Raw genomic sequence first — 18,692 nt, 5'->3', positions numbered from 1 at the left:
CCAAGTCCCCGTGGCTGGCCTGCTTGGACACCACTTGGAGAGGGATGTTCTTACCCAGCTGGGGTGCCTGGTCACAAAGGCATGGGGCAGCCGAGATGTCCAATGCTGTGGATGAGGATGTACCAGTGGCAGTGCCAGTGAAGCTCTCCAAGGCTGGTGCCCACACAGCAGGGAGGGGCTTTCTCCAGCCAGGTGGTTATCCCAGGAGCTGAAGGCTTTTCCCTGGGCCAGCTGCTCCTTTCCCACTAACCCCAGGAGTGGCTGTGGGCCACCGTAGCAGCTGACGTGTCTCTTGCCAAAGAGAGGACTGGAGCGGGTGGCGTGGTGAGGAGAAGGCAAGCTGGTACCATGGGCACGTCTGTCTTCCTGTGTCTCTTTGTTATCCTACTTACCAGATGCTCCCCATCTGGATGTGCTGGAGATGTTGACTCTGCATCCCACAGTAAGTGAGCTTTCTTCCAGGCTCAGGGAAACACGGTGTCTGCTGCAAGGAGTCTTCCTTATCCAAGGTATACACAAACATTGTGTTGAGCTTGCAGGAGAGGCGTTCAGGTGAGCTTGTAAGGTTGGGATGCTTGTGTGTATGTTGGGGGAGCCTCTTTGAGCTGCTCTTTGTGTACCCTCTGCCCAACCCAGATCTTTCCTCTCCAGGCACAGCCAGCACCACAGAGAAACCTATCCTGTTAAACAACATCGCAGATGCTGAAGCCTTTGTCAGTGGTGCAGAGGTTGCAGTCATCGGATTCTTCCAGGTGTGTTCACAGCACCTCCCCTCTGCCAGTTGTGATCCCTACCCCACACTGATGACAATCTGGGGCTGGATGTGGTGTGAACACCTGCCAAAGGCAGCTATTGTCCTGAAAGGTGCTGGAGCTGTGACAGGCATGTGGAGGGATTAGGTGACATGTCACAAAGGGAATACAGGGAATTCGGTCTCTGTGTGGAAAGGGAGATGGAGTAAGGGAGGAAGGTGAAGGAGGCTGTAGGAGCCTTGGAGCAGCAGAAAGGGAAATGCTGCAGGGGAAGCAAAGCAAGAATGTGGGTAGCATAGAAACAGTGTTAGTGAGGGGTGAGTGGGAATGTCAGGTTTTTTGCTGTAGTCAGCAAAGACAGAGTAAGGCACTGCCTGTGTGATGGGGCTGAGGAAGCTGTCTTGGAGCAGCGCTGGTGAGGGTCCTCTGAAGTTCAAGATGGCTTGGGCTCAGGCTATAACCTCCTCATAGGGAAGGTGTAGGCATGGTCTTTGTCTCACTGCTTGGTTCCCCAGAATATCCTTGAGATCTCTGTCTCTTTTTTTATCTAAATTCAATTGAATTCAGAGGTGAGTGATGGGTACAAGCCCCTTGCCCCCTGAGCATGCATATTTTTCCTCAGGAAATAAGACAAAAATATTTATTGATTTGGAGCACTCTAAAACAGAGGCCTCTTTGGCAGGATACTTATTACTTTTAAGGTCCTCAAATTGCACCTTTTTCTGCCTTTTCTTTGAGCTCTGCTCTTCTGCTGCCCACACGCTGCCTCATGTCAGAGAAGACTTCAGGCTTTCAAAAACAACTACTTCTGCAAGCACCTTCCTATTTCTGTCCTGTGCCAGAGGACAGGTCTGGGCTGGAGGGCAGCTAGGGAGGGCATCATGCCCTCGGAATAGCGTACTGACATCTCACATCCCAGCACAGAGTGAGGGCTGATGGTGCTGCCTGTGCACTGTAAGCAGCAAGTGTGTGAGTGCTGGAGGCTTATGCCCCAGGGGCCTTAAGCACTGATCACAGAGCACCAGCCTCGAGTTCAGTGCCTGCAGGCATTTGGAGCTTCTTGGGGGTTGCTCTTGCAGCGCTAAAGCTGTGCAAACCAGCGAGGCAATCTACACACACAGAATGAAAGTGCTGAGACGCCTACTTCCCCCAGGGTAGCTGGCTGAGCTTGTGGCAGGGCTGTACCCAGAGCCTCCTCCTGAGCTACAGCAGGGACATGGCTTCTTTTGTCTTGTTCCACAGTGACCTCCCTCCCGCTGCAGGGTTTCATTCTTCAGAGCCAGACAGGAGGCTGCTGCCGTACGGCCCCAGCTGCCAGGAGCACGAGGCTGCAGCCGCCAGCGACGTGTCAGGCATTCAATGCCTGAAGCACGACAGGGCTGCGTTTGAACAGTAGATATGAACAGTAGATAAAGACGTATGTGTACCATGAAGGCTTGGCCCTCTGCCTGAGAGTATATTCATCCAAATAGTGTCCGTGTTTCTCTGTTTGCCATAAATTATTTCTCTGCTGCAGCCTTTCAATTCACTGCAGTATGCGGCTCGGCAAGCTTCCCGTATAATGAGCATGGCCTCCCTGACTGGGAACAGCATGCCATGGTGGAAAAACAGCACACTGCTCCAGAAACCCTGAGTGTCTGCGAGAAAGGGCCGTGCTTGGCCTGATTAAACCCCAGCTTTCCCAGGAATGCTCCAACACTCTGGGAGATTATTCCCACCCTAGGCTTTAGTGCTCTTACCAGAGCAATGTTGATGTTCTTGCATTTCCAAAACAGGTCGCGAGAGATGACTTTCTTTGGAATGAACAAAGAATTTTGTTTTCCATTCACTCTGGGCTCGCAAGCAGCTGAGCTGACAGTTCAAACTAAAAAGAAAAACAAACCAATTTCCAAGCAGAGACCATGTCTTCAGAATTTATATCCAGTAACAGAAATACATCACTAAAAAGTTGGGAAGCGGAATAGCAAGGGAGGCTTTAATATAGGCTAGGGCTGTAGTTAATGCTCTCGCTGTAAGAAAGAGAATGGACCTCAAATTGCTGAGAAATTGCACATTTCCATCCTTTGATATTAGCTGAATTAGCCTGAATTAGCTACTTTTGAAAGGATATATTTAAGATATCTTTTTAAAAGAAAACAGGATACTGATAATGCAAGGTGTTCAAAAAATTGTAAACCCCTGACTCTAGAATCAAGGTTAGCTTAAAAATTGTGGGGGTTATATATTTATTTTACACACACACACACACACACATAATTAAATGTGCTACATCCAGATTATGGGTTTGTCCCCTTCCTTTTGAGAGCCCAAGGGCTCTTCACCATCTTGTTGTGCTCGCCGTGAGCGTGGGCAGCGAGGTTTGGGAGGAGTGCAGGGCAGGGTGCACATCCTGCCATAATTAACTGCAGGCCGTAGGTTGGGACGGAAGGGGCGCTTGGCACCGCCGCCTACTGACGGCCCCGGCAGAGCGAGGACGGGGCCGGGGGCCGGGGGCCGGGGCTGTGCGTGACCCCCGCACCCCGCGGGCCGCGCAGGACGCGCGGGGGCCGCTCCGGGCCGTTGTGCGCGCGGCGGGCGGCAGGTGTCGCTCTCGCGCCGCCCCGGGCGGGCGGCGGGGTCGGGGAGTGCCCGGGGGGGCTCCGCCCGTCACCGCCCGGCCCGTCACCGTCCGGCCCTTCACTGCCCGGCCCGTCACCGCCCGGCCCGTCACCGCCCGGCCCGTCACTGCCCGGCCCTTCACTGCCCTCTCTCTGCCTCCGCAGGAACCGGAGAGCGCCGAAGCGTCCCAGTTTCGCCTGGCGGCCGGCCGGATCCCGGAGGTGCCCTTCGGCCTCAGCACCAGCCCCGCCGTCCTGTCCCACTACGGCGTCTCGGCGAACACCGTCACGCTGTTCCGCAGGGTGCGTGGGCACTGCGGCGTGGCGCAGTGCCACACACAACCTCGAGCAGCTCCCGGGGAACACGCTGCCGGGCAAAAAACTGATTCTCAGCATGAGCACTCTGATTTTGGGGCCCCCTCACGTTGGCATGGGTGAGAGGGGCTCTAGGACAAGCACTTTCAAGGTGCCCGCAGTCACGGCACAGAAGGGAGATCTCTGGGAAGTAGTGGTAAAAAAAACATTGAAGCTGCTCACCTCTCCTTAGAGCAAGCCAAAAAAAGGCTTGTCGTTGGCAGTCAGGCTGCCTGCCCACCTCAAAGCACATCGGTATAGCTTCCTGCCCCAAAGAGGGCTTTTGCTTTTGGTTTGCAGAGTGCCCGTCACTGAGACGTGGAACATTTATCACATCTGATGAGATTCGCCTTTTTAAGTGTTTGCCCTATGGATCTGGTTCAGCACCCAGTGCTCTGTAAAGAGCAATGTCTGTGTTTCTGCATGACCTGCCTGGAGCTCGGCATTAACTTGGATGGGATTTCCGTAGTTTCGGAAAGGGTCCTGAGACATGAGAAGTGTCTAGAGCCCATGTTACAGTGGATCAACACAGCAGGCTTGATATCAAATCTTGCCAAGTGTCACTTCAGGCAGGCAAAGCTGTCTCCTAGCATACAAAACTTTTCCATCATGACTGAAAACAGATCCAGCTGGGTCTCTGCAGTTACAGATGCTCTGCCACCAAAAGAAATCCCAAATGCTCTTTTCTGTCTCCTACACTGTGGTTTGCAGACTTAGTCTCTAAATAAGCTTTGGTCATGGACTCATTAGAAATGTTACTTTAGAGTTTCTTAGGTATGGAGACTGTGCAAGATCAAATTTTTGTTGATCCCACTGTATGTGCTGGTGCTTCACTGTAGCTATGTTTGCTGAAATTTAAGGAGATGATACTGGAAATGGCCACGTACTTGCTTCAAGAATACCAAGAAAAGCTAAGAGCAAATGTTCTACTGGTTATATCAATTTCCTTGTGTTTCCCCTTTTCACACAAGCATGGCACTTGAGGAGAGGTAGGTATATCTGAAGAGCAAAGGGGCCCCAGGTAGCACAAGAAATCCTAAGAGCCAGTGAAGTGTTGTGTCACCAGAGCTCTAAGTGCATGGGGTGAGGAGAAATGGGAACACACTACATGTTCTAGGGAAACTAAATATGTCAGCTTGGCCAAGTTCTAGATCTAGGTTGTACAAAGATTGGACAAAGACAGTTTGTTCTCTGTTCTTTCTCATCATTTCCTGCACTGTGTTTACCACTGACATTATCCAAATAATTCAAAAAGAATGATCTAAGAGTGAGCAATAGGTAGGCAGGTCCTTTTATTTAACCATTTATTTACTGTGTGTAGATGTTGCAATTTCTAAGCAACGCCCTTTTCAGTTTTGGTTTTTAGTCATGGTGGTTTTCTTCCAAAAGTACTGAAAACATCCTTTGTTTTCGTGCTGTGGCAGATAGTGAGGATGACTGCATTGGAAGAGTGTTTGATAAAAGAAAGTGTTTGGGTTTTTGGAATTTGGATTATATTGAATATTCTTCATTTGGAATCCAGTTTTTGTGACTGAACTCTTGTTTAATAGAAAAAAAAAAACAGCCAGGAAAATAATACACTAGTCAGGTTTAAATGTGGTTGACAGTTCACTTGTCTGATTGTCAATTTTTCTTAAATTATCAGACACATTATTTTTCATTTCATCTTGTGCTGGATAATGTGTAGGAGTTAGCGGTCAGAGATAAAAAGGAATTTTAAAAGAACGGATACAGGAACTTTTAATCAAACACTCATTTGAACAATACAAAGATGCATGACCAGGATAGAAGTGAATCAGAGGCGTAAATTAGTTTTTTCTTTGCTTTTTGCAGAGTATGAAACACTTGTAATGCTTAGAAGTTTAAGTCATAATTACAGTAGTAGGAGGGACTGCTGTCAACTGGTGAGACTTCTCTGCATATAGCGTAAGGAAACTGATTTATTCTAGTGAGGAATCTGGCCTGATGGACCTAAAAAGAACATAATTAACAGATGCTAACAACCTAATTATATGGAGTGATAAAGACATTTTGACTACAGCTTCAACTATTAGATGCAGGCTATTTTCCATCCTTATTTTCTTAAGAACATAAATGTTGGGTGCAGATTCAAGATGTTATTATCCCAAAATGGAAATCAGGTGTTTTCAGAAGCCCATGAAAGTCAAGAGAATACTTTCTGTAGAGTCCAGGGTGCTTTAGATTGTTTCCCAAGGCCTATCTGATGTCACCTGCCCAGGTGTTGCACTGTCCTGATCTTACTTACTTGAGCAGAACTACTGTTTCATGTTATGCAGAAGGAAAATCTGTGAGAGCAATTGGGCCACACAGTCTGAAAAGCACCAGCTTGGGTTGTAATACAGGGCGAGTGATTGATATAAAAGACCTTGCCAGTGACCACAGAACAGCAAAAATGACTTTAAATGTCTGCACCCCACAGGAAAAACTAACACAAACACTTTCAGACGTTGTACAGATGTGGGGAATAAAATCTGGAGTGTGCATATGGGTCTCTCCTTAGCCCCAAGAACCTCATTCAACATGTGTATCAATGGCCATCAAATCCCAAACTTTGGTCCTATTTCATGCCAGGGTCCAGTGTCCCCATGGCTTAACTCAGTCACTTCCTGTGCTGGTACTGCACAGGAACTCTGCCCCTAAGCTCGGATGGTTTAGCTATCATTCAATGGTTGCCTGCTTCTTTTGTGTTTACCAGGTCACGAAAACCTCAATAAAATCACATCATTCTGGGGAAAAGGAGTGTGGGAAGATATGCGGCAGGATGGATTTTCCTCTAAAACTAAGACATGCTGGACTTGATTTTTTTTTTTATTTTTTTTCCTGCTGTGCTGGAAGAAAAATCCTCTTTTTATTGGAGAGATTTCTTACTTGCACAATGTTTCCAGGAATTCCATACAGGTCCATGCCAATGTTTATTACTTGTAGAAGAAACAGAATAAGCAGACAAAGACTTTTTAAAAGGGATGTAAAGCCAAAGTCTATACGAGGAGTTAGGCTATTTAATGATCTCTTTCCACAGTGCCTAGAATACTTTGTCAGCTAATCCTCCCTGTCTCCAGTGCAGCAGAAGCTGATAGTGTAGGGATGGCTGGAGTCCTAAGTGATTTCTGCTATGCCATGAGTTTGCCTTGTACATGGGACACTGAAAAAGGATGGAAGATCTTAAAGTGCAGATCTTAAACCTACCTGGCCTCTGTAGGTTCTAGACCTCCAGAAGTGGTGGAAGTGGTGGTGGGGAGAGGTGGGAATTATGTTGTAATGGAGAGAGGATGGCGGTGTCCCAGAAGGTTCGTGTGTCTGTGAGTGAGTGCCATCAGTGCCTCTGGAGGGGGTGCTGAGATGAGAGGACAGCTGTGACTGTAGGTGTCTTTGCATGTCTTCAGGTAGACAATGACCGGAGGAATCTGGATATGAACAACGAAGATGTTGATACTGAGAAGATGACTCGTTTCGTTCGGTTGAATGAGCTCCGCCTGGTGACAGAGTACAACCCTGTGGTAATTAGCAGCTCCCTGCAGCCCTCACCCTTGCACTTGGCCTTCTCATGGGTGTCCCTGGGCCCAAGAATTTGCATACCCAGATGTGTGTAAGGGTGGATGGGGTGGAGGGAGCCATGCAGCTCTTCACTGCTTCTCCATACGTGGCCTGGAAGCAGATGCTTTGCTGGGGTGTGTGGGTGGGGTGGGAAAGGAAGGGAGTCATGGCAGTTCCTTTAGCTTTCCAGTAAATTTGGGATGTTGATGGGCAGAGAGCTCCATTCCTTACCACTCCTGCAGGCAGTGCTGCTTCCTCACACGGACATTTGCCATGTTGTGCCCTGCCTGCAGACTCACCTCAACCAGAATCTCCTCTCTTTGGCTTAGAAGCCTTGAGAAACATGGAAACTCAAATGACCCGCTCCCAGAAGGCAGGCTTTTCTTCCTCACTCACTGGACAGGGTTTGATGTAAGCCTAGATATTTGACTGCATATTCAAGAGCAAGTTGGGATCTTCCCAAGCAAAATTTTTCACATCCCCTCCATCCCTTACTCCAGAATTCATCTGTTCAGCAACAACAACAACAACAACAAAAACCCACACCTGCAACACACACACAAAACCAGGCTTAGTATGCTTCCATGTTGGCCATCTTCTCTGGCTCACCCATCTCACTGCCACTGGCAGGGTCACAGTGGTCTTCCCTGCTGTAGAGGGTGACCAAGGATTTAGGCTTCTCAGAAATCTCAGCAGTTCACTGGGCTAACTGCTGTGGAGTCAATAGGTCTTAGAAGCCCCAGTGGCTGCAAGGCTGAGAATTTATCATTGCTGATGGGGTATTTTGTGGCCTTCTGGATAGCTACAACAGTGCTGACCAGGCTCATTTTAATCAAAGGAGGATGGCCCAACCTGTTTCAGAGCTATACCTTTTCAAGTTGATCCCAAGGATCATCTAAGAGAACTGATACAATATGCATTTCAGTCACAGCCCGCAAGTAGGAGAGCTTTTTTTCTTTGAAAATGTAAAATTTTTGTTTCCACAATGAAATACTGTTGAAGTTTGTCTTTTTTCTTTAATAAAAAAACCCCAAACAAAACAAAACAAAACAAAACAAAACAAAAAAAACACCTCCCAAAGAAGTGGATTTGCTTTCTCATCTTCATAAGCGATGTGAAAAATGCATTTTAAAATAACAGAATGTTTCTGGGGACTGCTATATCCTGCCCCACTCTCCTCAAAGCCCTTTGAGAGCACCCAGGTCATGTTGGCGGGGATGTTCTTGTTAGCTCTATAATTGCCCAGACCTTCTTAACCTTTGGAACTCCCGTTGCATCCGTTTGCAATTCATTAGATCATAAGTCTTTGTTCATGTGTTTCTGCTGATGCTTTGGGTTCTCACTGCATGGTGTCCTGTTTGGCACCCAGGCTGTGTCCCTGACCAAGAAGTCATGAGCTGTTCAGCTGGTCCCCTCCACCCTGACTGTCAGTGCACAAGTTGTTAGGTTTTTCTCCAGACACTCTGGAGTGCTATCAAGGTGCTGCAATTAACAGTGCCTCCTGCAGTCTCTGGCCCAAAGCCCTCCTAGCTCCCCTAAGGTAGCCTGGGTTTTTGTAAATATGTTTTCCCAGTGCATATGCTGTTTGCATCCAAGAATGCTGCTGGTCAGCAGAGGATGGGGTCACATGGATTGCACCGAGTGCTGCCAAGAGTTTCACTCCCCATTCTGGGGCCCTTACTGTTTCTCTTCCATACTTAAGGCATTATTAGGCAATGCTTACCCTGTGGGCTTACCAGGAGAGTCAGATATGACCTGACGATGTTGATGAGCTCTGCTAATTGCTCTTGCACAAAGTTGTGTGGACAAGCATACCTTTGTGTGGAGCTGCTGGACGACCTGCTGCTCCAGCCCTGTCCACTGTCAGCTCAGCCTTGTCATGGCCCTTGGTGCTGGCTGACTTCACCCTCACCTTCCCCCTCGTCCTCTCCCATGAGGTTCCCTAATGTTCTCCAGCCTTAGTTTGCATCCCTTTTACTCTCCCCTGCCTCAGCTGTGCACCAGCAGAGGAGTGAAGGAATACAAAATGTCTGATAAACATTAGGCTAACAGCAGAGTCTTGTCTGCCAAAAACTAGATGCTCTGTAGTGCACTGCCTTTGCCAGCATGCACTCCCTGACCCCTTCCTTGTTACTCCTGGAGCCTGTGGAAACTTTCTGCTCCTGTTGGCCAGGAGCTGTACAGTCTGTGCCTCTGTGGTTTCGGTGGCACGGGGGAGGCAGCAGGTCTGGCCCCGTTAGTGTTTAATTTGAGGGAGAGGCTGCAGCGCTGCAGGAAGCAGACGGAAGGAGAAGTGAGATGACGAGTGAGTGAGTTCATCGAGATGGTGCGGTGGCTTCTTGGGCAGTGCCAGCCCTGTCTCCTCACAGAGGGCCAGTGTGTACTGATTGCCTACTTGGCCCTTGCCTGGAGGGAGAGACAGCTGGCTCCAGGTCTTCTCTCACTGTGGGACTGCCAAGGCAATTTTAACCCTCAGCACTCTGGAGTGCCCAGGCCCTGGGGTTGCTGAAACTCTGGACTCATTCTCATCCTATGCACAGCCTAACACTAAAGAAAAGAAGTAAGGGGAGACACCAACCTTGACATAACAAATCCTTCCCACTTTCTTGCTTCCGTTTCATCTGGATGCTGGACCTCAGCATTTAGATGAGGTCCAGTGATTTAGATGAGTCCTCAGTGATTTAGAACACCCTTATATTCGCTGTTTGCTGGCCTTTACTCTCCACATCCTTGCTCTAGTCTTTAGCTTGCTTTATATAGGCAGTTCCCCTACCTAATCACTAACTATCTTGAGGACAGTGGTGAACCCTTGTGGTCTTCAGATACTCATTTTAGGAATAAGCAAAATCAGGGGATTAAGTGCTTCCACAAAGAACCCAGATTGGAACCCTCCTGCTTTGAAGAAACCTGTCCTGCTTGTGATGTTGATTTGCAAAGAAACCTCAGCCAAGTCAGGAGGACTGATGTCCCTCTGACACTGCATCCAATACAAATTGAATGTTCTCAACCTCCTTGTCTGTGTGTGTTTTTCTCTCTGTGATGGGCAGACAGCAATAGGTGTGATGCAGAGTTCGCTCCAGTTTAACCTCCTCCTGATCACAGACAAGATGTCCCCAAAGCACCCTGAGCGAATGCGCAAGTTTCGGGCGGCAGCAGAGCTCTTCAAGGGAAAGGTGAGTCCAAACAGAGACAAAGAGAAGGGAGAAAAAAAATACAGTAATTTCTGCCATGAATGGGGAGAGCATAATCTCCTCTGTGCATTATGAGAGCAAAGATCAAGTAGCAGGAAAAGAAGATTATTTGGGTAATTAAGTGGAGGAGTTGGTTCTGTTCACCTTTTGCCAGTTTGCCTCCTTGCGGGGAAAATATCCTCTCTATCCCGCTCCTCTTCTCTCTTGGTGGAACATTGTGTATTTCATTGCTTCTGGTCCAGTTTTGTTCCCTTGTACTAGATGATGACAAACAGCTGCTCTGCTTCAGTCTGGTGACGGTTGCATTCCACTGATGTGAGAGGTTAATTTGTATATACAACACACAAGATGCCAAGGAGCCTTATATAAGTGACCAGATAGCAAATAACATCAATGTTTCTTAACCCTTAGACTTCTGGTTGGATCCTGGGGAAATGGCTATTTTAAAGGAGTTGGAAGTGGGTTTCTTGAATTTTGCACACTAAGGCGATGAGATAGATGGGATGTTTGAGAGAAATTTTGCCTAGTTCCCATCCCTTGTGTACAGAGCTCCCCGAATAGTAAATCAACCCATGGCTGATTCTCTGCCAAGCAGCTGGATTATGGAGGAATTTGTGTCTGAGAAACAGAGGAATGAACTGGCAAGCAAAGGAGAATTCGGAGCAACAGGAAGGCATTTGGGGAAGATGGGAGTGGGCAGAAGATCACAGCAGTGGGGACAACTGAGCTGAGAGGCAGGCAGAGATCTTCCTCTGAGAAGTGTGGAGCTGGAAAGAGTTGGGGTTTGATAACTAGAACATCTGCATACCTCTTTTTTTGGCACTAAATGGGCAGATTAGAAATCAAGTATATCCTCACCTTCAAATTCTGGGGCCATCTCAGGACTATGCACTCCCAAAAGTCTTGAGACATGTTTATGGCAGGACTACTTTGGACCTTGCCATCTTCCCTACCCATTGGCAAGAGACTAGGTAGAAACTTTGCATCAAAGTCAAAAGGTCCCTTTAGAAGGGTTTTGCCTTGGTGAGTATGTAGTGATAAAAAACCCCTCATTTATCTGAAAAATTCTATTCATCTCATGTGAGATTTGTGTTATATTAATACTGTTGTCACTGTCCTTCATGAGCAGCAGTCTGATACAGGTCTCCCCCAAGCAGCTAAGTCTTCTAACAAATTGCTGTTTAGCACTGCTATCCTTTGCTGATGCAACTGCATCTAGTTTTCATGTGATAAACCTAGATCTGAGAAAAGGGGAATAATTTTCCTAGAAATACTTCACAAAACATTGGATAAAATATTGTACTGAAGTCCAGATAGTTTATGAATTTTCAGCAAGCCAAATCTAACTTTTTTTTATTCGTGCAGGCAAGTTTCTCACCAAATCAGTCTAGAAGTTTGCCAGAGTAAAATATAAAAGAATAAAGATGTGGGAATTAGACTAATTATTTCTGCTTTACTGCAGTGTTACTGCAGGACACAGAGATGAAAATAAGTTGTTTTTCCCAAAGGAATGGCACTCTGAGGAGTAAACCGTGTTTTGAATTGCCCTCTTAGAAAACAGCAAGAGAGCTATGATCCCTCTGTTTGGCTTTTAGATCTGGACAGCAAGGAGTAAGCAGGGTCATATGCCCATTTAGGTTTGTCTCCATTGTTCTGTTATGTAGAAAGACAGGAATTAGTCTGTGTATCAGAAGCAGCCACTGCATAATACCATGATAATCTCTGCTAGCTAATTTTCCTAAATGGAGTTGTCTGTTGTCAGGACTACCAAGTTAACTGAGGTTTACTTCAAAACAAGTAAAGAATTGAGTAAAGTTTGCCTTTTTGTGGCTTGCAGATTGTCTGAGAATTAATGCAAGATTATTGACTTGAATTTTATTAGAGATTACCAGTGAATAATTCATATCCTGTGGGATAGTGGTGGAAGGCTTGCTTGTGCTGCAGGGTTAGTGCTGTCAGTAGTTTGAGCAAGGAATCATTGCTGTGGAGTGGTGTTCAGGCTGCCTGTGAGCATGTACCACTGTACAGTGCTTTACAGCCAGAGTGCCAGAACGGAGTGGGAATGCTTGGTGTGTGTTGCAATTTCTGTACAGGCCAGTGCAAAACACAAACAGAGCCTCGAGAGGGTTCCCAAGCAGGAGAAGGGGTACCTATCCCATCACACATCTCTGTTGCCATCTGATGGAAGAATACTCCTTGTCATTATTATCACTAGTGGGAGGGAAAAGAGAAACTTGTTGCTTGGATTGATGGAGAGGTGAAGAGGAACTACTGCTGCTGCTGAGTGGCTGACCCCAAATAGTGAAGAAAATCAGGGAATCATGGAATCATTTTGGTTGGAAAAGACTCTTAAGATCATCAAGTCCAACCAATAATGGATCATGAAGAAGTGATTCACCTGCCAGTTCCTGGATTATGGTCCTCCTTTCATCTCTGGTTTATGATCTTCTCATTCTTGCCTGAGAGGAAGCTGAGATTTTCAGCTGGAGGATCCATGAAGCTGTATGGTGAGGACTGTTACTTGAAAACAGCCTGAACTGCACCCTGAGCAGCAGTGAGGGCCTGAAGGCAGTCTAGATTCCTCTAGATTTTATTGTGGAACCTGGGTGCTGTAAAATGCTGGAGAGGAAAAAGCAAATGGTAGATGATGCTAAGCCAGCATAAGCTGACAACAATAAGAAGAAATATGGTAGTTTTCTAGCAGACTTTGAGAAACAACTGTGGGTGGATAACAGTGAACAGAGTTCAGAGCACTGCAGCTGCAGGAGTAAATCCACCAGCCTTCTTGGACGGATCCCACTGCAATTAAATACGTGCTTATTTAAGAAAGTACTGCCAAGAGTCCAGGTTTTCTACTGGAAAGAAAATGTCAGGGTTTGCATTGCTGGGCCAAACTAGCATAATAATTTTCAGTTTTCTTGCTACAGGATCAGAGTATAGCATGATAATTACAGCTGGTGTACCTCATGGGTATTGGCAGAAGTTTCAGTAGTGTGATGTTGGGAATAACAAAAGCAGCTTTTGCTGCAACTGATGCAATTGGTTTCCAATGTGAAAATGTTTTGGGTAGAGATGTTTGCAAACTCTCTTTTAATTTGTATGTAGGTCCATTTAGAAGTGGGTTCTGAGAAACTCCTGAGTGTCCTTCAGGACTTCTTCCATGGAAATGAAAAGATGATGCCCTTTCTCTTGCAGACAGTCATCCATACACTTTTTATTTTTCTTATCAGACACTACTGGCTCCAGAACTGAGAGAGAGAATATTTAGAGATGCCTCTTTTAGCAATAAACAGAGGAGCCTGTAAATATGGATTTTCTATGTCACTTAAGATATCTACAGTAAAGTTGTTTCTACACTTTTTTTTTTATTCAAGACCGATGTTTTAGTTTTGCTTTGAGGCAGTCTGTAAGCTATGTAAGACATTATTCAAACTTCAGAATTTGATCTTTTTGCTTATACAGTCTTCTCCAAGAATGAAGACTGCAGTTCTCTGAAGTTCAAAGTCAAACACTGGATATGAGGCTTGATCATCTTTCCTGTTTATCTTTGTTAGAAAAAACTAAACAATGTTAGATTGGTTATTACCATTGCAGTGCTATTTTCAATTAACTTTAATTCCTTGGGCAATAACATCATTCCATATCTTAGTATTTACTAGGAACTCGATGTTCTAAAAGCACTGGGCTAAGAATCAAGTTGTCAACACACCAAAACAGCATCAGTGTACAAATTTTCTGAAAGAGAGCTTATCGCAGGTGACAGTGCAAAGATAATATCATGTGTGGAGTAGAGAGTTTGTGTCAGGAGTTCGTCATCCATGAAGGATATCCATCACTGCCTGTAGCAGCAGACCTCTGAAATAAGGCAAGAAGTTTGCCACAAAATGAAACAATTTCATGGAAATAATTTTTTCAGAATGAAAAAAACTCAACCAATTATTATACAGGAGAGTATGAAATGGAAAGTGAACTTTCTGTTTGGGATGGAACTAACTGGTTTCTAGCAATGATAAAAGAGTTACCATTATAAGTGGTATTTTTGTTTTGATGAATTATAGCTTTGGTGAGTTGTCTGAGCAAAGGTTTTAGGCTCTTTTCAGCACTGATTGAGAAGGACAGCCATATCTTCCCTTCCAAAATAGGTGGAATAAAGTGCTTGTCACTGTTTATTGTAGAGGTTACCTAAATGGCTGACTGAGACAAGGCTAGGATCTGGATGGCAGAGGTTGGGCAATATGAATCTTGCCTCATGGTCATTATAATTTTCCATGATCACTGCATTTATTCTTTATGAATAGAGCTGGATGGGAATCTCGGAATAAAATAAAAAAATAAAATTCCTCAGTTTGTGTGTTTCCATTTGCTTCTGTAAGGAAGAAGGTATTTGAAATTCTAAACCCCAACATTTTTATTCTTTTATTCTTACTCTGTTTTTTGTATTCGTGGATAAAATGTGTACAGCTTTTTAGTTTTCGGGGTCTTTAACAAAGACTGGAAGCTTGATAAAGTGAAGAATATTGACTAACATTTATTTATATTGCCATTTTAAAATGTTATTCATCTGTTTTAAAGGTGAAGGAGGTTTTGTATAGAAAATGACACCATTTATGAACCTAAGTATTCTAAATGCCTTTTTTTTTAATAACCTCTTGTTTAACATTTGATTGAAAAGATACGGTTGTCTAGTGAATCTTTCATAGAGAAAACCAAAAGTTTGTGAATGAACTGCTGAAAATGTGGTACCATTTCCTGTAACAACCCCCTGAAAATGCTTCCTCTCCAGCAATGGCTTCTGTTTCCAGCTTGCTGGTTGGAAGGAGAGCTCTAAAACATTAAGTATTGCTGTTCCATCTGAAAGCCACTTAGCTCAGGTCCTTAGACCTATGAACTTCAAATTTGTGACCATTCTTTAGCTTGGTGTTTTATCCTGCAAGAAAGATGAATTAAACACTCTGAGAGAAGTTCACCACAACCTATCTGTTCACTAACTTTTCCCTTGGGGCACAGTTGGCTTTTGAAAGAAAAATTGCAAGTGGTAAATATCACATATCCAGTGCAAGTATTGTTCCTGTTTCTGTATCTCTCTATATAACTGCAGTTAAACCATACAGCATCCTAACTATCCTTCCTTTCCATAGGCTGTTCCCTAGGAAAGTTTCCAGATTTGTTTCATTTTTTTATAGAACATAAATTTAATAAAATAAAGAACTGGAGATTTACCAAGTTTATTTTTAGAGAAGAAAACAAGTTTTGAACTAGCTTGAGTGTTCTTCATTGAAATGATAGAAAAACATGAGTCACAGCCTGGGAATTAGGCACATCATCTTCACATTACAATTCTTTTCTTTTATTAAACTCTTCTTTTTTCTTGTGTCAATTAAGTCATAGCTTTGTCCAAAAGTACATTGAATATGCTAGCCAAATAGACTGCACAGGATAAAAAGGAGATAAAATGGCACATGCTAGCTGGGTGTTTATTTCATTGACTTGGATCTCAACTGCTGAGGGATGCTATTTAATCAGGTCACTGATTAAATTGTTTCATTGATGTATTTTTTTTTATAAAATTTATACATAATTTTTGTATTTAGCATTAATAGATAATTCAGCAAAGATTTTTGAGATGGCTGTATATTTTATTGGTAATATTTCAGATTCTAGAATTTTAAGTTTGTGCTAATTCCTACTGCACCTCTACAATCTAGGCTGAAACTTAGCTTTTAAACTGAAATCATGGAGTTGGTCACCAATTATGATAAATTTGTACTATTGAATCATCCCAGAATAATCCTAATCCTTGGCTTGATCTTGTTCTCCAAGAATATCTGGGAGCACAGAAGACTGTAGGTCATTCTCATCCTGACTTATTCATTACTGTGCTTCTCTCCCCAGGTCTGAACAACCCTTCACTGAGTTGGGCTGTACGGACGTTGGTGTCTTGCCAGCAACTTCTGTTTCCCAAATGATTGCATCTTCATTTATGTTCACTGCAGCTAACTTAAATACATTTTTTGTGTTTGGTGCTTTCATCTTCTTATCCTTGTTGTCCTGTACTTCACTCCCAGGTTCTTGCAATTGAGTTTGATTCTTCACACACCAAAACATTTTCTGCCGCTCTTGGTCTTGCATGTATGTGAGCATCTTATGCAAATAACATGCAAGTAGAAGAGTCAACTTCTTTGACGTGTGCTGCTAAGATAGGACATCTTGTTTCCTTATCTATTAAGATAATAGAAGTGGAGACTGCCTTCCTGTCGTACTGCAGATATATTTTTAAAGAAGGTGAAAGAAGACATTTTGGTTGGTAGTGTAAGTCTGGACTTAATAAAATACAGAAAAATGCACTGCGTGGAGCTGCTAGATTGTGGCAGAGGAAAGTGTTGTTCTAACAGAGATAGTTTTCTCAAACTCTTTATAAAAAAAAAAATCACTGTTAATCTTCATATGATCGCTGTTTGGGGATCTGTTCTCTCTCTCATCTTCTGTTTTTCTCACATTTCCTTTCCTGTTTCCATCACAGATTCTCTTTATCCTGTTAGACAGCAATTTGAAGAGCAATGAACCAGTAGTGTCATACTTCCAGCTGAAGAAGTCCCAGCTGCCAGCTCTGGCTATATTCCACACACCAGATGATGAGCATGATGTGATGACTGTGGATGAAATCTCCATTGAGCGTGTGCAGGACTTCTGTAATCGTTTCATACAAAAAATGAAGAAGGTGGGTCCTGTATGGGAAACCGGGATCTTGTAGGATGATGCTGTTGTTCACAAGGCTCTTGAAGAAGATGACTTCGGTTTCTTGAACTCCTTCCCATCCCTGTCACCTTCTCTTCCACATACATTTGCACCTGAATATGAGTAAAGCATTAGATCTAGGGCAGAACAGAGATGAATATCTTTGCAGAGCCTCTTTCTTCATCTACAACAAGAAGATTTCACTGACCTCTGAAGGTCTCTGTGAAGCATCTATCATATAGGAACAGCAGCTGGGGAGACAAAGTGAAGGGTACCTTTGAATGCTGAGAATGGGATGGTGAATGGCCGCATATGAGAGTGGGTGAGAGAAAAAATGGCATGGATAGGAATGAAATCTATTGGGAAGGCTACAGAACAGAGTATACAGATGGGGGCTTAGGACTCTAGTAGAGGTCTCTGCTGGGAGAGGGGCAATTTAATCTCCATGTTCATTCAGTGTTAAGAGTTTTCTCCGTTAAAATTCATCTTCCTATAGCACAGAGGTTTTGTGTTGTAAAGTGGAAATGAGATAGGCAGGGCAGTGGCATAGACAGCAGAGGGAGGCATTTGAGTTATTTTCCTTTTATCACTATACTGAGAAACCGAGTAACATCAAAACTGATTTCATGCCTCTAATGTGTTTTAGAAAGAAGACGAATCTGAGAAGCCCCTCAATGAGGAACTCTGATTCCTTCTCAGCCAACAGGATGACTGTGCCCAGAATCATCTTATTCTGGTGTATTAAGAGTTCACTTCACCCTGCAGCTCGACAATTTCTGAACCAAGTTGGTCATGTATTCCCATCACCATTCTATGTATATATATGCTGTCTATCCTCTCCAGAAATCTCTTATCTCTTCTCGTTTGTTGGTTCCAGTTCACTTCTTTTCAGTACTCCAGTACCTTTGGTATTGCCTTACGATGTGCCCTTCCATGCCACTCTGTTGGAGCAAAGAGTGGCGTAGCAAAATGGCAATATCAGAGGTAAAGCTGGTAGTTCCCAGGGATCTGTTTCCCTCATTCTCTTGGCTTTTGGTGATATGCTGGGATCCACTGTCAGCCTTTCCCGACACTACAAATGGATTGTTTGCATGATGTCACATGAACTTTTCCATTTATTTTACTAAATAAAGCAGAAAGTGAATAGCCTGAATTTTTACTCAAATATGTTGTTTCTCACTCCTCTTGTCTTTCACTTGAGAATGAAGTCTCTATATTTCTGAGTAAGCTTAAAAAATCTACTTTCTCTGAGTTTAACTTAGGCTTAGCAACCAACCAGGTTGGTTGCTAAAAATCATTCCCCATGGAACTAGACCCATCATCAACAGATACTTCCACCAGGATGAGAGATTTCTAGGAAGGTTTGGAGTCAGAACAGCACTGGGTACAGCAGCTCTGAGATGGTGCAGCAGAAATGAATGAACCTAAGATGTTGCAGAAGGGCAGTAGAAAGTTGCCTTGCAAGATGGGATATTCCACACTACATTGGAGGGAAAGGCTAATGTCTG

General features: G+C 44.4%; 1 protein-coding gene across 1 annotated transcript; it reads left to right on the top strand.

The window, feature by feature from the left end:
* Positions 1–95: 95 nt before the first annotated feature.
* On the top strand, positions 96–18,349 carry ERP27 (endoplasmic reticulum protein 27). The gene is made up of 7 exons (XM_039383994.1): positions 96–156; positions 652–752; positions 3,161–3,652; positions 7,108–7,221; positions 10,306–10,431; positions 16,970–17,167; positions 17,831–18,349. The coding sequence occupies exons 1-7, from the start codon at positions 96–98 to the stop codon at positions 17,870–17,872; spliced, it is 1,134 nt and encodes a 377-aa protein (XP_039239928.1). The 3' UTR covers positions 17,873–18,349.
* The last annotated feature ends 343 nt before the right edge of the window (positions 18,350–18,692 follow it).

This window comes from Pipra filicauda, unplaced genomic scaffold, assembly GCF_003945595.2.
Source record: "Pipra filicauda isolate LSUMZ 115617 unplaced genomic scaffold, ASM394559v2 scaffold334_size1588553_pilon, whole genome shotgun sequence".
Classification (NCBI taxonomy): Eukaryota; Metazoa; Chordata; class Aves; order Passeriformes; family Pipridae; genus Pipra; species Pipra filicauda.
The sequence above is the reverse complement of the archived record's forward strand: the minus strand, read 5'-3'. Positions and strand labels throughout refer to the sequence as shown.

Excerpts from the sequence above, each read along its gene's own strand:
- ERP27 (XM_039383994.1), top strand. The coding sequence starts at position 96 with ATGTCCAATGCTGTGGATGAGGATGTACCAGTGGCAGTGCCAGTGAAG. Across the intron at positions 10,432-16,969 it reads CAGAGCTCTTCAAGGGAAAG|ATTCTCTTTATCCTGTTAGA; the intron begins GTGAGTCCAAAC and ends TTTCCATCACAG. Across the intron at positions 17,168-17,830 it reads TCATACAAAAAATGAAGAAG|AAAGAAGACGAATCTGAGAA; the intron begins GTGGGTCCTGTA and ends AATGTGTTTTAG.